Source organism: Podarcis filfolensis, assembly GCF_964270895.1.
Source record: "Podarcis filfolensis genome assembly, chromosome: 1".
NCBI classification, from domain to species: domain Eukaryota; kingdom Metazoa; phylum Chordata; class Lepidosauria; order Squamata; family Lacertidae; genus Podarcis; species Podarcis filfolensis.
In genome coordinates, this window is record NC_139604.1 from 115,981,094 (window position 1) to 116,005,614 (window position 24,521).

At 47.1% G+C, this 24,521-nt stretch overlaps 1 protein-coding gene across 6 annotated transcripts in view; it reads right to left on the bottom strand.

Moving 5' to 3' along the window:
• CLMN (calmin) overlaps positions 1 to 24,521 on the bottom strand; it is a 79,592-nt gene that overhangs the window by 23,606 nt on the left and 31,465 nt on the right. Inside the window, exons 1-4 of one of the 6 annotated variants that reach the window (XM_083612347.1) lie at positions 20,341 to 20,499; positions 3,652 to 3,713; positions 2,327 to 2,422; positions 814 to 897 (exon numbers count right to left, since the gene is read on the bottom strand). In XM_083612347.1, coding sequence (XP_083468473.1) covers positions 814 to 897; positions 2,327 to 2,422; positions 3,652 to 3,713; position 20,341 — 243 coding nt within the window. In that variant the 5' untranslated portion in view covers positions 20,342 to 20,499. Of the gene's footprint in view, positions 1 to 813; positions 898 to 2,326; positions 2,423 to 3,651; positions 3,714 to 4,424; positions 4,521 to 8,547; positions 8,564 to 20,157; positions 20,500 to 24,521 lie in introns of those variants that run through there. The other 5 variants (XM_083612349.1, XM_083612350.1, XM_083612348.1 and 2 more) reach the window with 5 other exon arrangements.

Genomic DNA, 24,521 nt, shown 5'->3' on the forward strand with positions numbered 1-24,521 from the left:
TCCTGACTTGCTTTACATTGCTGCCCATCGCCCAGCCTTGACAGGGAACTGTATCCATCTCCTCACCTTCACATAAGACTCCAAAATGGGTGTGAGTCATGCTTAGGGGAAAGGCCACAGCTCAGTGGTAGGGTGCATGCTTTCATGCAGAAGGTTGTAGGTTCAATCCGTGGCTTCTCCAGTTGGTGCTGGGAGATGACCCAATCCTGGGTAGCCTCTGGCAATGCTGGGTGACATGGACCAATCTTTTGATTCAGTATAAGGCAGCTTTCTACATCCCTCCTTCTGCACTTGATGCAAAGACAGCCTGCATAGCATCACTAGTGTGGGGTGGCATCCCCCCCCCATAGTTACACAATGTTCAACCCCAGACCTTGCAGAATTCTAGAGTAACAGTTTCTATCTTTCTTTGAACAAAGCTCAAATGATCTCTTGCTATAAATTGGGCAGAAAAATATAGAACTTGTGATGCTGAAAGCATTTTTTTTGGGGGGGGGAGGGAAAGTCAGATGACTCAAATCACCAACCTTCAGAGCAACTTGAGCCCAGCTGCTTAAAGGTTGCTGAACACAGGCATTTCTTTTATTTTCTTTTAATATTGGCCTCTTGATCCTTTAATCCAGTTGAACATTACGACATTAAAATAATAATTTGTGTTGAGAGGAACCCCTCCTTGTGCATACTGTATGCAGCCTTTCAGACGCAACTTTAAACAAAACACAATTCCTTCAACTTACACATTCCTCCTTTTGGAGAGAGAGATATTGTACTGGGAGAAGTGAAAAACAATTCAGCAGCTTTCGAATTACTTACATTGCTGTCCTCCAAAAACTTGAGGGCTTTTGCGATATTGTTCAGTCGAAAAATACGATGGGTTGAGGGCTTGTATTCATGCAGCTAAAAAAAGGAGGAAAGCAAGCCAGTTAGTGCCTTTTAAAATGTTATTATTGAAGGGGGAAAGGCTGTGGCATCCGCTTTGCATGCAGAAGGTCCCAGTTTCAAACCCACTGCCTGAAACCCTGGAAAGCCATTGCCAGACAGAGCAGACTCTACTGAGCTAATTCTGAGCACATCTATCAGGAAGTAAACACCAGTAAGACAAGCTGGAACTTTTGCAGAGGAGAGTGACCGAGGTGATCAAGGGTCTGGAAACCAAGCCTTATGAGGAACGCTTGAGGAGGTTGGGTATGTTTAGCCTGGAAAACTGGGAGAATATATGATAGCCATCTTGTCAAATGGAAGATGGAGCAAGCTTGTTTTCTCCTGCACTGGAGGGTAGGACTCGAACCAATGGCTTCAAGTTACAAGAAAGGAGATTCTGACTCAACTTCAGGAAGAACCTTCTGACAACAAGAGCTGTTCAACAGTGGAACAGGCTCCTTCAGAAGATGATGGCGACTTTCCTTCCTTGGAAAGGTTAAGCAGAGGTTGTCTGGCCACCTGTCATGAATGCTTCAGTTGAGATTCTTGCATTGCAGGGGGTTGGACTAGATGACCCTTAGGGTCCCTTCCATCTCTGAAATTCTATGATTCTATGACTGCAGTTATAATATAATTGCCAACACTGGCTGCGTCCATGTAGTGGTAACTCGGGTTACATACACTTCAGGTTACATACATTTCCGGTTACACACTCCGCTAACCCAGAAATAGTGCTTCAGGTTAAGAACTTTGCTTCAGGATAAGAACAGAAATTGGGCTCCGGCGGCGCGACAGCAGCAGGAGGCCCCATTAGCTAAAGTGGTGCTTCAGGTTAAGAACAGTTTCAGGTTAAGAACGGACCTCCGGAACGAATTAAGTACTTAACCTGAGGTACCACTGTACTTTCTATGAACCACATGCAACTAGGATATACAGACTGGCTGCAGCTGCCCACCTCAAGATATATTTCTGATGTGGTCCTTGGGTGTTGAAAAGGCTCAATTTTATCACAAATGCTGGGAAAGCAGTAACTGTGAGTGTTCAGCTCTGCCTGGACCTCAGACTGGAGGTATCTTCAGAGGATGAGCAGAGGAACTTGACTCACCCACCACCTGCAAACCTCACACTGTCATTGGCCATGAAGAGCCATTGGATCCAAACCTCATTCCTTCCACAGGACTGGCGTCTCCCTGCACCAACTGCCTAGGCTAGGTCAGTGACCCACCATTTTTGCCCTAGCCCCATAGAAGCAGGACAGCCGGGCTGGAGCAACCACCAAAGAGGCCAGCTAGCTGAACACAAGGCCACACAGAAGGAAGGGGAAGCCACAGGGGACACTTGTCCAGATCAGGGCCTGGCTGAGAGCCATGTCAGACAGAGGCTGTTAACGAAGGTTTACACCTACCAGATTTTGCCCAGAGAGAACTTCCAGCAGAGCCATCAAAATTTTGCCATCTTTAACATCAACCAACAAATCTTTCACTTCCAGAGGGGGGCTGCACTGTGAAGAAAGAAAGGGGTACAGGATTGAGAAAGGTGACCTTGGGCTCTGTCACAGGGCAAGCTAAACAGTAAATCACACAGTTCAAAATTGGGAGTCAACTCGTTATTTGCAAAAACTGTCTTCATAGACTTAGCGGAGTGTCAGACCTAAAGAGCACAGAAGCTCATTCCCTGTAGGTCTTACTCCACGAAATCAGTTGCCAAGACTGAAGGTCCCCCCTCCCCACGGTTGTCTATGTCTTCACTGCTTCAGGACAAGCAAACAGAGACTATGCCTGTATGCCTGTTTTTGTTCCTCCCATTTCATGCTTCTTCTGGTTCTGGGAGTCATGGGGAAAGTGGAGACACCCATGACTCTTCACCAGCATGACTCATCTCTGCCTCTTCACCTCTCTTCTTTCACTAGCCTGATGAAGCTTCTGATTCTGAACTTCTCTCTGCCACAAACTCTCCCTGTTCACTAAGCCCTGTCACCTCTTCAGCTTCCAACACCTCCTCCTCCCAGTCTTCTCCCTCTGACCACTCATCCTCGTTCCACCACCAATCCCCAGGCTCTGAGTCTTCTTCCTTTGGGGGTTTCCCAGCTGGTTCCTCCCACCACTTCTCTGTGTCCAACCAGTCCATGATAGGCACTCAGTTGGAAAGGACCTCAATGGCCATCCAGACCACCTGCAAATGTATCATCAGATAATAAATATTTAAGGAATAATATAAACCCCTATCCTTTCTCATCTACTTTTCAATAACTGCAATTTTAAAAAATGATTGTTGGTTTGTTATTGCTGTTGTTATTTATCCGCCCTTCATCCTAAGGTCCCAGGGCAGGTTACAACAATTAAAACATTATATTCAAAACAGTTTTAAACAACTTAAAATCACAGAGATAAGGTGGGTCCCAAAAATATACAGTGGTACCTCTGGTTACATACTTACTTCGTTCCGGAGGTCCGTTCTTAACCTGAAACTGTTCTTAACCTGAAGCACCACTTTAGCTAATGGGGCCTCCCGCTGCCGCCGCACCACCAGAATACGATTTCTGTTCTCATCCTGAAGCAAAGTTCTTAACCTGAGGTACTATTTCTGGGTTAGGGGAGTCTGTAACCTGAAGCGTATGTAACCTGAAGCGTATGTAACCTGAGGTACCACTGTACATCCAAAATGCCAAAAGCCAAGATAGAAAGGTGTGTCTATAATATTTGAATGGGCTAATTTGTTCAGCAGGCTTACCTTTTCCAAATGTAGATTTATCCAACGGGTAAAAGTCCTTTTCTGCACATTTTCCCTTTCCACTAGAAAGGAAAGATATAAAGAAACTCAGTTTATTAAAACGGGAAAGCACCTATTTAACAAAGTGAATCTGCTTAGAAGAAGTAAGGTTTGGGTTCCGGTGCAACTGTGGACTTATATGTCATGCAATCTACAAAAATAACATTAAGGACACTTGCCGAAGAACACCAGAGGATGTTCCCAGCATCATTGGGCCACATTTGATTCACATGTCTCTCGCTGCATGCCCCTTTTTTATTGCAGGACTCCCAGTACGAACCATTTCAATCTGCATGGCTCACAGAGACTCCATAAATGTAATACAGTTTCCAAAAACCCAATTAAACATGTTCTTTTTGCACCTATCCTTGTGAAAAGCAGCAGTCAAAAAGGAAGAAAGAAAAATCTGTCCAAGTCTTAAGATGTCTGCTCACATACATATGGTTTACTGAATCTGTTTGGCTTTTTCTGGGCATCCAGAGAGTAGTAACAAGATTATAAATCTCATAATTACATACAACACACGGCTAGGCCTGTTCACCAATCCACGCCATCATGCCAGAAAGAAGTCATGTTTGCTAGAACTCAGTAATATAAACAGTAAAAAAAGAGAGAGAGAACAGTCTGGTTTCAGTTTTAACCTTCCAGAGTTCCAGGCTCAATAAAGACAACAGGAACTCAAGAGGAGAATTGATCACCAGGCAGCTGACTTCGAAACTAGGCTTAACTCTTACTCTCAACTCAAGTTTGAAACAGCACACTGAGACCAGTCGTTGCTCGTTCTCCCTGTGCACTCGGGACTCCAGAACCCCTTCAGCATTTGTGTGTAAAGACGTGACAATGGCTCATTGGCATTCTAGAGCCCCGGCGCACCCAGGTCATGTTCCCATGGGATGCCTCTGCAAGATGATGGAAACTGAGTCAGCAGCAAAAGTTAACTCAGTCTGAGATTCATAGAGTTGGAAAGGACCCTGAGGTCCCCCTTGAAATGAAGGAATATGCAGCTGTCCCATACGGAGATTGAACCTGCAACCACGGAGTTATCAGCACCAGGCTCTAACCCACTGAGCTTTGCATGCAGGTGCTGCAACTCAGATTAACTAGTTAACAAAAATCAGAGCAGGGTAGCGAGGAAATGAACAGTATGGGACAGGAAAGGGTTGTGTTGGGGCTACCCTTGAGGTTGGTCTGGAGGCTGCAGTCAGTGCAGAACACAGTAGCTAGATTGCTTGTAGGAGCAAACTACTGCCAGCATATAATACCTGTTATATGTTATAAAAAAAATCCTTCCTACACACACAAACACACCCACACACCCTAGATCACTGGATCAGTTTTGAATAAAGTACGATTGCATCTTGCGTGCAAATAATTTGTGCTCTCTGTTCCTGTTTTTGAAAATGCAAATAAAAATAAAACAACAACTTGTGCAATTTCAACCTTATGCACTTGAAAGCCAGTTGAATTTGTGGGCATGCATAAACAACATACAACAAGGGAACCCAGTGGGGGTGGAGGGAAGTCAGGGGATTCTAGTAGTCCCAGGTTTTGGATTCAATGTGGATTGTCTATAGAGTTCTTTTAAGGTCTTGATGTATGGTTTTTCTTTTTCATGTGATGTTTAGTTGTTGTAAAATTAATAAAAATATTATTTCTTTTTTTTAAAAAAAAAAGAAAACCGGCCAGTTGAAACCCCGCAAATTAATTACATGCAAAGCAGAAAGCCTAAGAGCTCTTTTTGCACCAGGTTTTTCTGGTGCAGAAAGAGCTTTTAAGCTATCTGCCTTTCTTACCAGGCTCTGGGACACTCTCACAAGATCTTCAGAGATCGTCAGCTCTTGCAAAAGCATTCTGGAGCCCAGGAAGCAAGGCTTAAAAGCTGCCCATCTTGCTTAGAAGGCAAGGATGGTTTGTGTGGAAAGAGAAGCAGCAAGGTGGCAAATGAATAGCAAGGTGGCAAATGAATTTTACAAGCAATGTGGACAAGATGACTAAAGCATGCAAAACCAGGCTCTGGCACATTGAGTGGACAAGACCAATAGTGGGACCAACGGTCAAGAAGGCGGTTTCTGCACATGCTGTAGAGGGAAGTGAGAGGCAGATGGGGCTCATCAACCTGGGAAGTTAGTCCATCTAAGAGAAGGAAAACTCTGACCCTAAACCTTTGCTGCCTTGCAGGATATCTTTGGGAGAAGAAAAGGCTAAGGAGTAAACGCTACAGAAATTTGGAGTCCCTAAGACTAAGATCATGGCCACTGGTCCCATCACCTCCTGGCAAATAGAAGGAGAAGAAATGGAGGCAGTGAGAGATTTTACTTTCTTGGGCTCCATGATCACTGCAGATGGTGACAGCAGTCACGAAATTAAAAGACGCCTGCTCCTTGGGAGAAAAGCAATGACAAACCTAGACAGCATCTTAAAAAGCAGAGACATCACCTTGCCAACAAAGGCCCGTATAGTTAAAGCTAGGGTTTTCCCAGTAGTGATGTATGGAAGTGAGAGCTGGACCATAAAGAAGGCTGATCGTCGAAGAATTTATGCTTTTGAATTATGGTGCTGGAGGAGACTCTTGAGAGTCCCATGGACTGCAAGAAGATCAAACCTCTCCATTCTGAAGGAAATCAGCCCTGAGTGCTCACTGGAAGGACAGATCATGAAGCTGAGACTCCAATACTTTGGCCACCTCATGAGAAGAGAAGACTCCCTGGAAAAGACCCTGATGTTGGGAAAGATGGAGGGCACAAGGAGAAGGGGACGACAGAGGACGAGATGGTTGGACAGCGTTCTCGAAGCTACCAACATGAGTTTGACCAAGCTGCGGGAGGCAGTGGAAGACAGGAGTGCCTGGTGTGCACTGGTCCATGGGGTCACGAAGAGTCGGACACGACTAAACAACAACAAGACAGTTGGATAGCACCTTGTATGCCTCTTTCCGGCAACTCCTTCAGCCAAGCTGGTGCCAAACATATTGCTCTGCTTTCTTTTGGACCACATCAGCGAGACCGAGGGGTGGGTGGGTCTTGTTGTGTGGGCAGCCCAGGACTCCCATACATACTGCCCAGGCTTGCGCCCCAGGGAGGTCACTTCGGTGCTGCTAACGCAGCCGTTACGACTTCACCCCTGGAGGCACACTCCATTGTCTCTCAACAATGTGCATCCAAGTATCAAACTGCAATAGTAGAAGGAAGGGTAGACGGGGGGAGGGCTGGAGAGACTGGGAGTCCCTTTTATATTACAGTTGTTTCTGTCCTTCAACATCTTTTAAAATACATACTTTTCATAACCAACACGAAATTAACAATGGCTCAGTTCATTTGAGGCTCTTCTCAAGGTTGTGATGTGACTAGAACATACTAAATTCAGCCAGTGCAATCCAAATCCTTGGAGATAGTGGAAAGACCGTGAAAGCAAACAGAATTAGAGAGGACAGAGTATTAATAGTTCTGAAAAAGGCTGTGCAATGGTTACTGGCTTTATGGGAACATTACTGAGGCTAAGCAGAATCATCTCTGGCTCAAGTCAGAAGTTCTGGAGCTCACCAGATGAATCCACACCTTCTTCCAGAGTGGACTTGCATCTGGCCAAGCCATTAAGGGTGTGCAACACCACACATTTAAGGGAGATTTGTTTAACAAGATCATGCAGCTAGGCAATTGCCTTCTTCCAGTTTTTAAGTGAGGCCTCTAAAACTGATCCATCTGTTCTTTAGGGGTGCAGTAGAGTTCTAGATTTTATCTTTCTTTTCAGTCGAGCGAAATGAAACAACTTTTTCTGCTGTTTGCAAGACCAGCATCCACCATTTTGTACTACCCAAGGGATCTGAGGGGGCGGGGAACTTGCTTCTTCAATTGAGTAGTACTTTAAACAAAAACTACAAAAAGGCCTCCTGAGTTTGCATTGGATTTGGCTACCACTTAATAAAATGATGTTAGTTACTAAAAATAGCCCCTCTTGTTTTACTGGATTAGAACAGTAAAGCCTAATTTAATTGAAAAATAACTTCACCCTGTGTTCTTTTATTCCTGGAGGTTGCCAAGCTTTAAATTGCTCAAGTTATGAGTTTACCTACTCCAATTTTCAAATCATTCGCAGTGACAAAATCGCACAGATATTCTCTTTCTTCTCTCCCCCTCCCTTTATTTCAAGATTCTGTGGAGATTTCATTTGGTGGGTAGAAAAGTAGAAAACACTCCACTGGGAGGACTAGACGGTGCTGGATTTTGATGGAATCCAGCAGGCTCCTTCTTATATTATGGGATGGGATGTGGGAGAGCGACTGAGTTAAAGAAGAAAGGGTTAAAATCCCTTCACGTCTGCAAATCACGTCCCAGCAAATAACTACACAAACACCTCACTGAAGTTTGCATTTTAAAAACTTGCATCCTAGAATTTCTTTCGGCTTTGTCAGAGGTATTTTCCAGAATTGGAAACTGCTGAACTGTCAGTGTTTTTCATTTTTTAAGTATTTCACACACCTGTTATTCTCCACTCTCCTTTCATATCTCGACAGAATCTCTTCTCATTCAGACAAACTGGTGTCAGAAAAGCTGGTTGCACACTTTACGAACTACTGTCAGCAATCCCATCCACGCCCACTTCCTTAAAAATCCAGATGTCGTTCCATTTCAGTTTTATTTTTGGCCACTGTGAGCACGCCACATATTTTAAAATCTATTCCTATCTTCGAAAAACAGAGTTTATGCTATAATTTTCTCTGGCAATGGGTTATACAGCCATTCTTGATGGGATTATCTTCTATCTTGTTAATTATGGTGAAAAGCGCCCTGGAATTCTGAAATATGAAGTTACAGCGCAATGGGTAATTATACCAAATTACATAATGAAACATACACTTACTGCTATTTCATCCATGGCCAATACTACTCTGTAAGATTCACAAAGGACCAGCCCTACCATTGGGGAGAATGAAGCAGACCTCAACCCCACCTTCCTCTTTCAACAAAGCTTTTGGTCTTTCCCAGTCTGCACCTGTATCAGAATTGTTTTTATTTTTTATTTTATCACTCGCTGTTTGCCAACTTGTGCTCCACTGGGAAGAAGGGCAGGATATAAGTTAAAGAAATGAAAGGCAGGCTTGGGGATGCTATTAAAAGGGCATTTTGTCATTTAGTTAATTTCACTGTTTTACCACTAGGGTTCCAGCAACTGGTATTCAAAAAGCATTGCTGCCTCGCAACCGTGGGCACAGAACTTAGTCATCATGTCTTGCTAGCAACCACAACAGAATCATAGAATTGTAGAGTTGGAAGGGACCCCCAGAGTCATCTAGTCCAACCCCCTGCAATGCAGGAATCCCAGCTAAGGTAAAGATAAAGGGATCCCTGACCATTAGGTGCATTCATGGCCAACTCTGGGGTTGTGGTGCTCAACTCGCTTTATTGGCCGAGAGAGCCGGCGTACAGCTTCCGGGTCATTTGGCCAGCATGACTGAGCTGCTTCTGGCGAAACAGAGCAGCGCACGGAAACGCCGTTTACCTTCCCGCCGGAGCGGTACCTATTTATCTACTTGCACTTTGACGTGCTTTTGAACTGCTAGGTTGGCAGGAGCAGGGACCGAGCAACGGGAGCTCTCCCCGTCACAGGGATTCAAACTGCCGACCTTCTGACCGGCAAGTTCTAGGCTCTGTGGTTTAACCCACAGCGCCACCCACGTCCCAATCTCAGCTAAAGCATCCATAATACATGGCCATCCAACCTCTGCTTTAAAAACTCTAAGGAAGGAGAGACCACGGCCTCTCAAGAGAGACCGTTTCACTGTTGAACAACCCTCTCCTCCATAGAAAAGGATCCTTACTTCAGATCATTGCCCTCAAGCTCATGGTTTGCTGTACACAGAATAAATACATTTCATGGGACAGGGTGGAGCTCAGCAGCCCTTCGCCTCCACATAACTGCTTACATGCTACGAACACCCATACAAGGCTCTGTTCAGATCTCAAACTATCATCTGCTTGTAGAGCGTTGTGTTTATACAAAAACATATGGCAAACAGTTAAAGTCCTGCTAACTTAGTTTGTGAGAACATGGGCATGGCTGCACGAGGCTGAACCGGTTTTGCACCTTAGGAGGAGGAGATGAAAGACGTGTGTGTGTGTGTGTGTGTGTGTGGTTGTTTGTTTCAATTCACCATGTCTTCATTTGCTTCAACCTTGATAGGAAAGTCAGAACTGGAGCAAAACGTTCTGTCCATGATGGAAAGGAGAGCTTAACATTTGTCCCAGGAGTCATGTGAAATTCCATGTCCCCTGCCAGGGAAAGGAATCATTGTTCATAAAATGTATTTCTAAACTGAGTTGCTATTACTATTTGGTTTAGAATACAAATTGTCCTGTAACTGTAAACTGTACAGGCTAGGGACCGAGCAACAGGAGCTCACCCCGTCGTGGGGATTCGAACCGTCAACCTTCTGATCAGCAAACCCTAGGCTCTGTGGTTTAGACCACAGCACCACTTCTGTACTTCTAATTCACATTATAGTAAATCTTTCTAAATTTGCACCTATGCAGATACAAATTAGCACATGCACATTTTATGCAAACGATTCCCCCATTTAGTCCTCTTTTGGATTGATCGGTTTCCACTCTTTCATTTACCGTATTCATTATTATTTTTTAGGATGATCCTTCCTTCCCCTTAGATGCATGCTGTACTTTGGTGGGCAGCCACACTGATCAATTTATCTGTGTCCCCAAGACTAGAAACATGAATGGCCTAAGAAGCAGGTAGCCACTGGGGTACCATCCAGATGTTGCCATACCCATCACCCCTGACTATGGGTCATACTGGCTGGGACTGGTGGGAATTGTGGGACAATTCTATGATCCTACAAACATGTGGGAAGCACCACATTGGCTACTCTTGACCTAATACTAAAAACTGATGTTTATCGACAGGGGGAAAACAAAAAACAAGGCTGGTTTTACAGTTTCTTTGACTGATAATATGGGGATACAGTCAACTGTCAGTTATCTTCTGTGCAAGCCCCACTGAAAAGGGCATCTGTGGTCACTGGAGTTTGCTTAATGAATGAAGTTGGAGCAATGATGATTGCCAAAGGCCGGAAAACTGATTTGGACTTAACTATGGTCATTTGGTGCACTCATATCGGGACATTAGCCCTCTTGGGAAGAATGACTTATGCAGTTCGTAAAGCCTGTAGGCACTCTAGGAAGGCCTCATTTTAAACAACATGGATTGTCTTTTTCTCAGTTATCAACGAATTGACAGAGGGGAGGAAGTGCTCATGAACTAACGGGTTTCTGGAGATATTTCTCCATTGACTAGACCAGTGGTTCCCAATCCGCTAAGTACTGAGGACCGCCTTGTTTTTCAAAAGTCAAACCATGGACTTGCTATTTTTGAAAAATGTTCTATCTCTTTGGCAGTTTTTGTTAGGTGAATGGCGCCACAGCCCCCCTGGGGGGGGGGTTATGCGGATCCCCGGGGGTTGGTGAACCACCAATTGGGAACCACCAGAATAGGCAATTACTGTCAGATCCAGGATATTTCTCCTCCATTTTCCTCCTCCTTAAACTTTTTTCCTGCTCCTACTCAGACAAGAGTACCTGTACTATTTGTTCACTTTATTGAGAAAGCAATAATACGTTTTTTTTTTAAAAGAAGCTAGCACATGATTGCACTTTCCCATAGGAGAAACCCGCCACTCAGATAGATAGATAGATATTTTTCTAGAAAAAGAGGTGCCATATCTCACCATGAACACCTCTCTTGCTCTCTTGCAATGACAATGGCGCCCACCTGAGAGGTGCCATAACTGAGTTCCAGTGAGCTCTGGCTGAAAAAACAGTCCTGCATATACAGCTATATTGCACTCAACCTAAATGGGATATGGTCAAAATAGACTACAAGGACAGCACAGTTTTCTGGCCTTAGCTGAATAAAAATTCAATGCAAGGAAGGCGGGCGGGGGGGGGGACATCAACTGTGCACATGACAGCAGGAGGGAGAAGGGAGTTGTCATGGCCCACTAAGAATCTGCACCACCCTTAAAGAGGTCAGATGGTCAAGTCTGCACTGGGTCTAACAGTTTGTGGGTTTCAATATTTGAGTTCATTTGGCCATTAGCCCATGCTGAAGGTCACAAGTCCACTGAAAATGCCTGGAATTTCCCAACGATAATTTAGCTTCCCTGTTAGCTACAAAATAAGGTAACCCTTTGACAACATTCTGACTACGCCAGGCTTCAGCAATGTCTAAGGAGTATTTGAACAGCCATTTCCTGAAAACGGATCCCCACTTGTATCACAAACAAATCATTTACAGCACTTATCTCCTTGAGCTTTTTACATTCTGGAACTTGAGCCCATGTGAAACACGCAAGGAATTTTCCACAGTGAGCCCTTGTCATCTTTTTTTTACAATATAGTGAAGAGGACAATATGTATTTGGCCCCAAAAATTTGAAACAAGGATGGGAGGTGTAGTCTAAAAATATTTGGAGGGCACCAGATTCAGGAAAACTGGTATCAAGATGTGTTATATAACCCATAGAATCATAGAATTGGAAGACACCACAAGGGCCATCGAGTCCAACCCCCTGCCAAGCAGGAAACACCATCAGAGCACTCCTGACATATGGCTGTCAAGCCTCTGCTTAAAGACCTCCAAAGAAGGAGACTCCACCACACTCCTTGGCAGCAAATTCCACTGTCGAACAGCTCTTACTGTCAGGAAGTTCTTCCTAATGTTTAGGTGGAATCTTCTTTCTTGTAGTTTGGAACCATTGCTCCGTGTCCGCTTCTCTGGAGCAGCAGAAAACAACCTTTCTCCCTCCTCTATGTGACATCCTTTTATATATTTGAACATGGCTATCATATCACCCCTTAACCTCCTCTTCTCCAGGCTAAACATGCCCAGCTCCCTTAGCCGTTCCTCATAAGGCATCGTTTCCAGGCCTTTGACCATTTTGGTTGCCCTCCTCTGGACACGTTCCAGTTTGTCAGTGTCCTTCTTGAACTGTGGTGCCCAGAACTGGACACTGTACTCCAGGTGAGGTCTGACCAGAGCAGAATACAGTGGCACTATTACTTCCCTTGATCTAGATGCTATACTCCTATTGATGCAGCCCAGAATTGCATTGGCTTTTTTAGCTGCCGCGTCACACTGTTGGCTCATGTCAAGTTTGTGGTCAACCAAGACTCCTAGATCCTTTTCACATGTACTGCTCTCAAGCCAGGTGTCACCCATCTTGTATTTGTGCCTCTCATTTTTTTTGCCCAAGTGCAATACTTTACATTTCTCCCTGTTAAAATTCATCTTGTTTGTTTTGGCCCAGTTCTCTAATCTGTCAAGATCGTTTTGAAGTGTGATCCTGTCCTCTGGGGTGTTAGCCACCCCTCCCAGTTTGGTGTCATCTGCAAATTTGATCAGGATGCCCTTGAGTCCATCATCCAAGTCGTTGATAAAGATGTTGAATAAGACCGGGCCCAAGACAGAACCCTGTGGCACCCCACTAGTCACTCTTCTCCAGGATGAAGAGGAACCATTGATGAGCACCCTTTGGGTTCGGTCAGTCAGCCAGTTACAAATCCACTGAGTGGTAGCATAGTCAAGACTGCATTTTACCAGCTTCTTTACAAGAATACCATGGGGCACCTTGTCAAATGCCTTGCTGAAATCAAGGTAGGCTACATCCACTGCATTCCCTTCATCTACCAGGCTTGTAATTCTGTCAAAAAACGAGATCAGGTTAGTTTGACATGATTTATTTTTCAGAAATCCATGCTGACTATTGGTGATCACAGCATTCCTTTCTAGGTGCTCACAGACTGTTTGCTTAATGATCTGCTCCAGAATCTTCCCTGGTATTGATGTCAGACTGACTGGGCGGTAATTATTTGGGTCCTCTCTTTTCCCCTTTTTGAAAATAGGGACAACATTTGCCCTCCTCCAGTCTGCCGGGACTTCGCCTGTTCTCCAGGAATTCTCAAAGATGACTGCCAGTGGTTCTGAAATCACATCTGCCAGTTCTTTTAATACTCTTGGATGCAGTTCATCTGGCCCTGGAGACTTGAATACATCTAAACTAGCCAAGTATTCTTGTACTATCTCCTTAGTTATTCTGGGCTATGTTTCCTCTGCTGAATCATTTGCTCCAAATTCTTCAGGTCGGGCATTGTTTTCTTTATCGGAGAAGACTTGAGGCAAAGAAGGCATTGAGGAGTTCAGTCCTTTCTGTGTCCCCTGTTTGCATTTCACCATCTTCTCCTCTGAGTGACCCCACTGTTTCTTTGTTCTTCCTTTTTCTACGAACATACCCATAAAAGCCTTTTTTGTTGCTTTTAACCTCTCTAGCAAGCCTGAGTTCATTCTGTGCTTTAGATTTTCTGACTTTGTGTCTACACGTGCTGGCTATTGGTTTGAATTCCTCTTTGGTGGTTTCCCCCCTTTTCCATTTTTTGTACACATCCTTTTTTAATCTTAACTCAGTTAAAAGTTCTTTAGATAGCCACCCTGGCTTCTTTAGGCACCTTCCATGTTTCCGTCTCATTGGTATTGCCTGAAGTTGTGCTTTTACTATTTCCCTCTTAACAAACTCCCAGCCATCATGAACTCCCTTTCTTTTTAGTATTACTGTCCATGGGATCTCACCCAGCACTTCCCTAAGTTTTATGAAGTCGGCTTTCTTAAAGTCAAGAAATTGAGTCCTAGTATGCTTGGCTGCTCCTTTCCGCTGTATAGTAAACTTCAGAAGAGCATGATTACTCGCGCCTAATGATCCTTCCACTTCTACCCCACTAACCAGGTCATCAACATTGGTTAGGACCAGATCTAAAATGGCTGTTCCTCTTGTTGCTTCTCCCACTTTCTGGACAATGAAGTTGTCTGCAAGGCCAGTGAGGAATCTGTTTGACCTTATGCTCTTGGCTGAGTTTGACATCCAACAAATATCCGGGTAATTGAAGTCCCCCATTACTACTATCTCCCTTCCTTTTGCATGCTTGGCCATCTGTTCCAGGAAGGCATCATCTATGTCCTCCGTTTGGCTTGGGGATCTATAGTAAACTCCCACAATGAGGTCACTGTTATTCTTCTCTCCCTTAATTTTGACCCAAATTGAGCATCACAATTATTAGGCATTGACACCAGCATGCACATTGGGCTTCATTTTTCTCATCACCCATCAACAAAAGATTTTGCTACTGGCCTCAGAGAGGGAAGGAGGAAGACAGCTTTGCAAAATGAGTTATTGAAATATACTCAGAGTCGCAAAGTGATTTCATGCTCTTTATTCAGCTCATAGTGGTGAAGAGGAATGAATGAAAGTCCCCTCAAGGTATCTGCTTTATATACATTATTTACACAATGGGTTGCACATGATTGGCTAATTCCGGAATTCTACTGTAAGCCAATCAGGTTGTGGATTCACTTCTATCTGGAGCATGATTGGGTGGTTCCTGCCAACCAATCATACTGCTGCATTGTTCTAGGACCAATCAGACTACTGCATTCTGAATCCTATTGTTCTAGGACCAACCAGACTGCTGCCTTTTGAATCCTATTGTTCTAGAACCAATCAGACTGCTGCAGTTTGGATCCTATTCAACTCAGTACATAACACCCCTCCCCTCTAAGTTCCAGTCCTGCCCGGGAGGTTGCATTCATAGTCCTCAAGGTACGCCGGCGGCCTACGTGTGCGTTGCGGCCTGGGGTGTTCCCTGGTCCGGGGTTCAGGTTCTGGCTCGTGTTCCAAGGATGCTGGCTGTGATGGGGCTGTATGGTCTGGCGCAACCGGCTCGCTCAGTCGTGGTTCTGGTTCCGGTGTCCTTTCGGCCTCACAGGTCCTCTCTGTATTTACTGATTCTGCCTCTCCTGCTTGCCCCTCCTGCTCTATGGGCCTCACTGCCCCACTGTTCCCTTGGGACTCCTCTGACCTGTCCTCCTCCTCCTGGTTTTCTCCCAGGAATCGTCGCCGTATCTGGTCGCAGTGGCGGCGCCAGCATTGCCCCCCATCTGTTAGCACCTCGTACGACACGGGGCCAGTGACCCTGGTGACTGTGGCGGGTACCCATGCAGGGCCTGCCCCAAAATTCTTTGCATACACTGGGTCCTGGGCCTTGAAGGTCCGGGGGTTCCTGCCTTCCCCCACCACTACCTCATCCTGAGCTCTATCGGGGTGAAGGCGGTCCAATCTAATTGCAAGGCGCCGACCCATTAGTAGTTCCGCGGGGCTCCGGCCAGTCGTTGAGCTGGGGGTGCTGTGCTGTGCTAGAAGGAATGTGGCAAGGCGGTACTCCCAATCCCCTTGCGTCATGCGGCGAAGGGTGTCCTTGGTGGTCCGCACCATGCGTTCTGCTTGGCCATTGGTGGCAGGGTGGAATGGCGCCGAACGGATGTGGCGGATGGCGTTCTGCGCTGTGAAGGTTTGGAATTCTCCTGACGTAAATGCAGTCCCGTTGTCTGAGACGAGAGTGTCAGGGAGCCCGTGGGTTGCAAACAGCCTGCGTAGTACCCGGATGGCTGCGGATGTAGAAGTGGACGGTACCAGTGCGACTTCCAGCCATTTGGTGTAGGAGTCCACCACTATGAAGAATGTTTTCCCCTGAAAGGGGCCAGCGAAGTCCACATGCAGGCGTGACCATGGTGCTCGGGCGGACTCCCAGGACTGGACTGGGGCCCTTGGGGGATCTGGGCGGGATTCTTGGCAGGCCTGGCAGTGTTTGACCCAGGCCTCTATCTCTCCGTCGATCCCCGGCCACCACACATAACTCCTGGCAAGGGCCTTCATTCTTACTACCCCTGGGTGTGTCTCGTGTAGGGCTGTGAGTACCCTTTTGCGGAGGGGCTGGGGAACAACGACCCTGCTTCCCCATAACAGGCACCCCTTGTGGGCCGACAGTTCATGTTTGCGGGTTGCGTAGCCGGCGAATTCTGGCCCGGGGCTGCTGCTGGGCCATCCCCTCCACACCCAGTCCAGGACCCGGGAGATGACCCTATCTTTCTTGGAATGGTGTGCAACTTCTTGTGCCTGAATGGGGCGGTCGGGAAGCAGCTCCAGGCTCATAACCTCTTGTGCAGGTGCTGGATCGGGGCCTGTTTCCGGTAGTGGTAGCCTGCTGAGGGCGTCCGCATGGCCCATCGCCTTCCCAGGGCGGTGAATCAGTGCATACTGGTAGCTGGCAAGGAAAATTGACCACCTGAGGACACGAGGAGACAGCACTTGGGGGGTCTGCTTTTCGGGGGCAAACAAGCCAAGCAACGGCTTGTGGTCAGTCACCACGGTGAAGGGCCGCCCGTACAAGAAATCATGGAATTTTTTTACTCCCTTCACGATTGCCAGACCCTCCTTGTCGATTTGCGAGTAGTTCCGCTCGGTTGCGTTGAGTGTCTGGGAAAAGTATGCCACCGGTATCTCTCTTCCATCCGGGAGTTGGTGTCCCAGGACAGCGCCAATGCCATAGGGTGAGGCGTCGCATGCTAGCACCACCGGCAGCCTCTCGTCGAAGTGTGCCAAGACCGAGTTTGAGACAAGCAAGTCCTTGACTGCCTGGAATGCGGCCTCCTGGCGCTGGCCCCACACCCAAGGGGCCCGCTTGTCCAGGAGTCTGTGTAGGGGCTCCGCTACCGCCGCCTTGTGGGGAAGGAAGGAATGGTAAAAATTCAATAGTCCCAAGAAGGCCTGAAGTTCAGTCTTGTTCTTGGGCGCTGGGGCATCACAAATGGCCCGTACCTTGTCCCCAGTCGGGTGGACCCCTTCTGCGTCCACCATAAATCCCAGAAAGTCCACCTGAGGCACTCCTAGTAGACATTTTTCCCGCTTCACCTTGAGACCCGCCGTCTGGAAACGGTGCAGAACGGTGCGGGGGCGGTCCTCAAACTCCTCGGGTGTGGGCCCGGCAATCAACACATCATCGAAGAAGGGGGTGACACCAGGAATCCCTTTAAGGAGAGAGTCCATTAGATTCTGGAATATGCCTGGTGCCACGCTGACACCGAATTGCAGCCGCTTTACCCTGAACGCTCCTCTGTGAGTCACAATTGTCTGTGCCTCTGCTGTGGCCTCATCTACTGGCAGCTGTTGATATGCTTGGGCCAGGTCCAGCTTGCCAAAAATTTTCGACCCAGCCAGGGTAGCAAGGACATGGCTGACCACTGGCACTGGGTATGCATGGGCCGTGAGGGCCTTGTTTATGGTACATTTGTAGTCTGCGCAGATGTGGACCGAACCATTAGGCTTGACGGGTGTGACGATTGGGGTTTCCCATGGGGCATTAGGCACCGGCTCCAGCACTCCTTGCTCCACGAGTCGGTCCAATTCCTCGTCTATACGGGGTTTCAGGGCAAACGGGACCCGGCGGGCTTTGAGCCTGACCGGTCGTACAGCGGGGTCAAGCTGTAGAGCAATGGGGGGGCCCGTATACTGTCCCAATTTCCCATCGAAAACCCCTGGAAATTCCTTGCATATGGCATCCACGTCCACTTGTAAGGTAGTGTGGTTCACCCCGGTGACGGCTAGCCCCAGTGGTCCAAACCATGCCAATCCCAGTAAGCTAATGTAGGGGCCCTTGACCACAAGCAAGTCCAGTTGCCGCGTCCACCCTCGGTATTGCACCCTGAAGGTCCCCACCCCCATTGTGGGGACCTTACGTTTCTGGAAGTCCCGGAGGGTGAATGGGGCCGGCCTGAGTTTGGGACCCCCAGTAGGACACAGTTTCCTTAAGGTCCTTGCCGAGATTATGGATAGAGTTGAACCCGTGTCAAGCTCCATGCGGCATGGGGCCCCCTCTATCTGTACCTCTACATAAATTTTCTCTACGTTGGGGTGGGGCAACTGGTATACCTGGAAGTCCGTGAGCTCCGTCGAGTTGCCTTGGTGCGTTGGGCCCCGGGACCTGGGGCTCTTGGATTGGTCATCTGATGCCTGGCGTCGGGTGGGCCGAGCCCGACACACCCGGGCGATGTGTCCCAATTTTCTGCACTGCCTGCACTCTGCGTTGCGGAAACGGCAGGTCCTCCTCTCGTGACTTTCTCCACAGCTTGCGCAGTTCCCTCCTTCTCGTCGAGGCAGCTGTGGTATGTGGGCTGCTTGAGTGTGCTGCTGTACTCGGTGCACCTCCTCCCTGTTGGATCCAGAGTCGTCGGTGAGGTCTTCGTGGTGGACCCTCGGTTGGGACGGCTGGCTCGGCCGTGCCTCTTGCGTCGACCTCTCGGCAGCTTCCGTTGCCAGGGCCTCCTCCAGAGCAACCTGGAACGTTAGGTTCTTCTTAGCGTAGAGGCGTCGTTGCAGCTTCTCATCCTTCAGGCCACCGACGAGGCGGTCACGAAGCATGTTCTCCAGCTCTGAGAAGTTGCAGAACCGGGCAGCTTGGCGGAGAGAGGTCACAAACCCAGTTATGGTTTCCCCAGGGGCTTGCCGCTTTGCGTAGAAGGCATTTCGACGAGCCACCACTGAGGGCTGTGGCGAAAAGTGCCCCTTCAGCTGTTCCATTATTGTTTTGTATGGAACAGTAGCAACGTCTTCAGGTGCAAGGAGAGCCCGGGCGATTTCAAACGTCTCCTCTCCGCAGACGCTGAAGAATATTGCCCTCTTCTTGGCGTCTTCTTCATCGGTGACCCCTTTGGCTTCTAGGAGGAAGGTGAAACGGGAGGCGTACGCTTCCCAGTCTCCAGATGCTGGGTTGAACGGTGAGAAGCTGTTGTCGGTTGCCATTCTGAGTTCCTTGTGTCCCGGAGCTGAAGCCTGGATACACGGTGCGAGGCAGCGGTGCGGCAGGTGGCGGTGCTGCGGTGCTGTGTGTGGCAGTCAGCTCAGCGGGATCCCACCTTCGTCGCCAGTGAAATATACTCAGAGTCGCAAAGTGATTTCATGCTCTTTATTCAGCTCATAGTGGTGAAGAGGAATGAATGAAAGTCCCCTCAAGGTATCTGCTTTATATACATTATTTACACAATGGGTTGCACATGATTGGCTAATTCCGGAATTCTACTGTAAGCCAATCAGGTTGTGGATTCACTTCTATCTGGAGCATGATTGGGTGGTTCCTGCCAACCAATCATACTGCTGCATTGTTCTAGGACCAATCAGACTACTGCATTCTGAATCCTATTGTTCTAGGACCAACCAGACTGCTGCCTTTTGAATCCTATTGTTCTAGAACCAATCAGACTGCTGCAGTTTGGATCCTATTCAATTCAGTACATAACAGTTATCAACCCACAAAAATGTTTATGAGGCCTAGATATATCCATGACTCATTTGTAGGCTAAAGGAAGGAGAATCAGCTCTTGTAAAGCTTCCCTGCCCAGTTGCTGGATGCTGTTGCAAGTGGCTACTTCAAACACTAGGTCAGGATTCTTCCTTCTTGCCTTTTTGAAAGTACATACACATTCCACCTTAAAGGCTTCAAAGTGTTCCAGGCGGCCTACCGTAACCATAGCAATGCAAACAACACCAATACTGGATTAAGGATCTTAAATAGCAACCAACCCTTAAAATCCAAGGTCAACCTGGTGCCTCAAATCCCTGCCCATTGGCCATGCTGGTCAGGGCTGGCAGGAGGGATGTGTGTATTGATGATATGCAATGTCCAGACTCTTTATATTTAAAAGAACTTTACATTCATAAGCATATAACTGAAGAGAATCAATTTACAATCCCATGCTTATTCACTTTGTTCCTTATAGAGAGCTCTTCCTATTAACTTTTAGGGATCTTCCTCTTTGTCTATTTCGCTTCAGACAGATCACAGTAACAGACACTGTCCTCATCACTATCCAGAGAAGCCTCTCTCAGCAGCCATTCTCCTCTCACAGAGAAAGAGAAGAACAGAAAACAGTAAAAAAATGACAGTTACTGGAATAACAGTCACAACAGAATGGAATGCCTCTCTCATGTGACTCACAGTCATCCAATCACATGAGAGAGCTACTGCCAAAGGAAAAAAACCCATGCTAAAAATACACAGCAATTTGAAATAAGCAAACATTCCCATTTCAGGAAATTAAACCATTATCAGCCCAGCTATATGACTGCCAGGACAATGGGAGTTGTAGTCCCAAACATCTGGAGGGCACCACGCTGGCAAAAGCTGTTTTAGGTCCTATTTCTGTGCAATAAAACAAAAACCACTTTCCTGCTAAGCGGCATTCAAACTGGAGGCAGATAAGGCAACTGCTCACCTCCTGCGCCTCTTGGATAGACATCAGAGGAGCCATAATAAAATATCCAAGCCCTTCAATCTGTGACACTGATCTGAACTTAGGATTCCCCATGAGGGGCTCAAGAATCATGTTGCCAGGCAGCAGCGGATCACCATGTGGCCTAAATGTTTGATAACGAGATTTTGGTCCCTACACAGACTCATTAAAAGGATGTATCACATGGCACCACAGTCTCTGAGCAGATCCTACATGATGGTATGAAGCCCCTGTTCACTTCCTTATCCATGCCTCAAACATTTCATGCTTTAATGAAGCTGGTTTAGCATACAAACAAATTTTAAAACAGTATTTCTCGGAATAGCCAAGCTCCTACGACACAACTCTTTAGATCCATCAACCTAAGAATGCAAGTGAGAGGCCCACAGAGCTCTGTCCCTGTTATGTACTGAGTTGAATAGGATCCAAAAGGCAGCAGTCTGATTGGTCCTAGAACAATAGGGCCTAGAATGCAGCAGTCTGATTGGTCCACTGGAGCCACCCAATCCAGCTCCAGGTGGAAGTGAATCTGCAACCTGATTGGACTACAGGTGAATCCTGGAATTAGCCAATCATGTTGGGCCCATTGTGTAAATAATGTATATAAAGCAGACATTCTGGGGGAGCTTCTATTCTTCCTCACCACTATGAGCTGAATAAAGAGCATGAAATCCACTCTCGACTCCGAGTATATTTCAGTCCCTAATGCGCCAGGGATTAGCCAGGCTACCTACAGGCATCACTCTTTTCGCAGAAGGAATCTGGTCCACTCCCCTTCCCTATGACTTGAAACACAAGGAAAGAAAGCCCTGCTGTTGTTGGCATCTGAAGAGATAATGGAGTGCACCTCTGGGATGGAGCCAAACTACTGCATTAGTGACCTTCCTGGGGCGCAAGCCTGGGCAGTGTGTAGTATGGGGGTCCTGGGATGCCCTCGGCCTCGCTGATGTGGTCGAAAAGAAAGCAGAGCAATACATTTGTCACCAGCTTGGCTGCAGGAGTTGCCGGAAAGCTGCCATCCAACCACCTTAAGGACTCCCCTCCAGATTTCTGTAGCTTTTACTCCTTAGCCTTTTCTTCTCCCAAAGGCATCCTGCAAGGCAGCACAGGTTCAGGATCACAGTTTTCCGTCTCCTAGATGGGCTACCTTCTGAGGTCGACGAGCACCATCTGCCCTTCACTTCCCTCTAAAGCAGGCATAGGCAAACTCAGCCCTCCAGATGTTTTGAAACTACAATTCCCATCATCCCTGACCACTGGTCCTGTTAGCTAGGGATGATGGGAGTTGTAGTCCCAAAACATCTGGAGGGCCGAGTTTGCCTATGCCTGCTCTACAGCTTGTGCAGAAACCGCCTTCTTGACCATTGGACCCACTATTGGTCTCGTCCACTCATTCACATACAGTTAAAGTTCTTAACTCATCGAGAGATTGAGACCTATTGGCTACCCTCACTTGGTTTAGCTGGCTAGTCAAAGCCAGTCCCGTGGTGTGACAACTGTCACATTCTGACTTCTTCTAGAAGCCACAGGTGAGAACTGAGTGCAGGGTGGGGACCAAAGGTGCAGAAACTACGCCAGAAGAAGGACAATGTTTCCCTCATCAGAGGCACTACCCCTCCCTTAACACCCCATACACCCCAAAGTATCTGTTTAATCAGGGGGTGGAAGCATCAAGCACTGCTGTACAGTGGTACTTCTGGATGCGAATGGGATCCATTCCGGAGCCCCATTCATATCCTGAAGCGAACACAACCCGCATCTGCGGGTCGCGATTCGCCACTTCTGCGCATGCATGTGACATCATTTTGAGCGTCTGCGCATGCAGCGAAACCCGGAAGTAATGCGTTCCGTTACTTCCGGCTCGCCGCAGAGCGTAACCTGAAAGCGCTCAACCCGAAGCTACTTCAACCCGAGGTATGACTGTATTACTGAAACCAGGAACCTGTGGTCCTCCAGCTGTTAAGAGGACTACAACTCCCATCAGCCCCAGCCAGCATGGTCAATAGTCAGGGATGATGGGTGTTGGAGTCTAGCTCCTATGGACCCAAATCAATGTCTCGATGGGAGGTACCCGGGAGCCCCACGTAAGTTGCTCTGAGCTTTCCAAGCTACAGCAGAAGTACAGGCATAAATCATGCCCATCTCCACCATTCCGAAAGGATCATGTCTGCATGCAACCCACGTGCTAGCAGAAGCCTCATAACATTACGGCTGCCAGGACGTGAACAGCTGCTCTTGGAGTCAGCCTTTGGCAGCTTTCGCATGTTTAGATTGGCCCATCCCTCAAAGCTCCTTCCCTGCTCAGGAAATGTATGTTACCTTTTAACACAGCAAACACTGATTAAGAAAGAGGGGGCCGCAAGTTCAGAAAAACCGAGTGTGTTACGCTTTGGAGGCACTCCTGATGAGTGCAAAAAGAAAAGAAAAACTGCTCTCCACATATGCACTTAATTGTTCTCACAAGGACTGTAAGTGCAGGTAGCACATGCACAAGTGCTTTCAAATGCTTCACAGATTAGCGTCAGGGGGAGCAGAGGGCATCATGCAGAAGTCTGGAATCATCTCAAGGAAAACAAAGAAAAAGAATTAACGCCAATCCTTCAGGATTTAAATATTTTCTCAATTCTCTTTTCAGGGCTCACTCCTTTTTTCTTTTCTTTTTTTAAGGGAACACTTCCTTAGCCCTGCAATGCCAAGGCAATTGTTGACATCTGTCTGTATCAGGAGACAATGGAGGAATGGACCTTTGGGGGTGAGGTCCAATTGTTGGAAGATGGCAGCACTCCTTGTGGCTATAGACACCGAATGCCACAGAACTGCAAAAGGTCGTTTCATGCATTTCCCAATCTATGAGGTTTTAAAGTACACATCCAGAAATGCACAGTGCACATGTGCACAAAGAAGCACATTGATCAGGGAACCGTGATTGGCTACAATGATCCGCAGCGTGCAGATGGGTGGAAAACCTGCGATTGCCTTTGTGCAATGTGTGAGCTGTTCCTAAGAATCCAGTCAATGGGACTGGATTCACAGAGCCATAATGTACACCGATATCCTTTGGGGCCTGGCTCAAGCTATAAAATGCTCAAACATGCTCTTGATATCAATTAGGTAAAAAGAAAAAAATGTGGCCAACTCAGTGTCAGAAGCGGAGTGAAACTTTAGTATTATTATTCCTGTGCTGGGGTTCAGTGCGAGTGAAGACTACTACCCTGTGCAAAAATTAGCCTGTTCAGTCAAGTCTTAAGTTACAAGTGTGTGCAGCCCATGCATTTTCCAGTAATATGAACAGATAAACTAAACACAGCCAGACCCAAGATTTAACTCTGATCTCTGGAACACTTCCTGAAATTTCAAGTAATCTAGCCTGACAACCTTTCTCAACTTGAAATTAGACCTGCCCAGATCAATCAGGTCCTGCCTTTTGTTCTTTCTAGCTTGCTTATGGAAAAGTCAATATATGCAGAGAGTTCCTACCCACAGCAAACCCAAAACCCTTTTGCTGAAGAAGGGACTGCTGGCAAGCTGACAGCATTACATAGCGAAGCCTTGCTTGCTGAGACTTCTCATTCGGATCACAAGGTATGAATTACAGCCAGAGAATATCAAGTTGTTAAGGGTGAAATTGCCTTCACAGGAAAGTCTGGGTCCAGT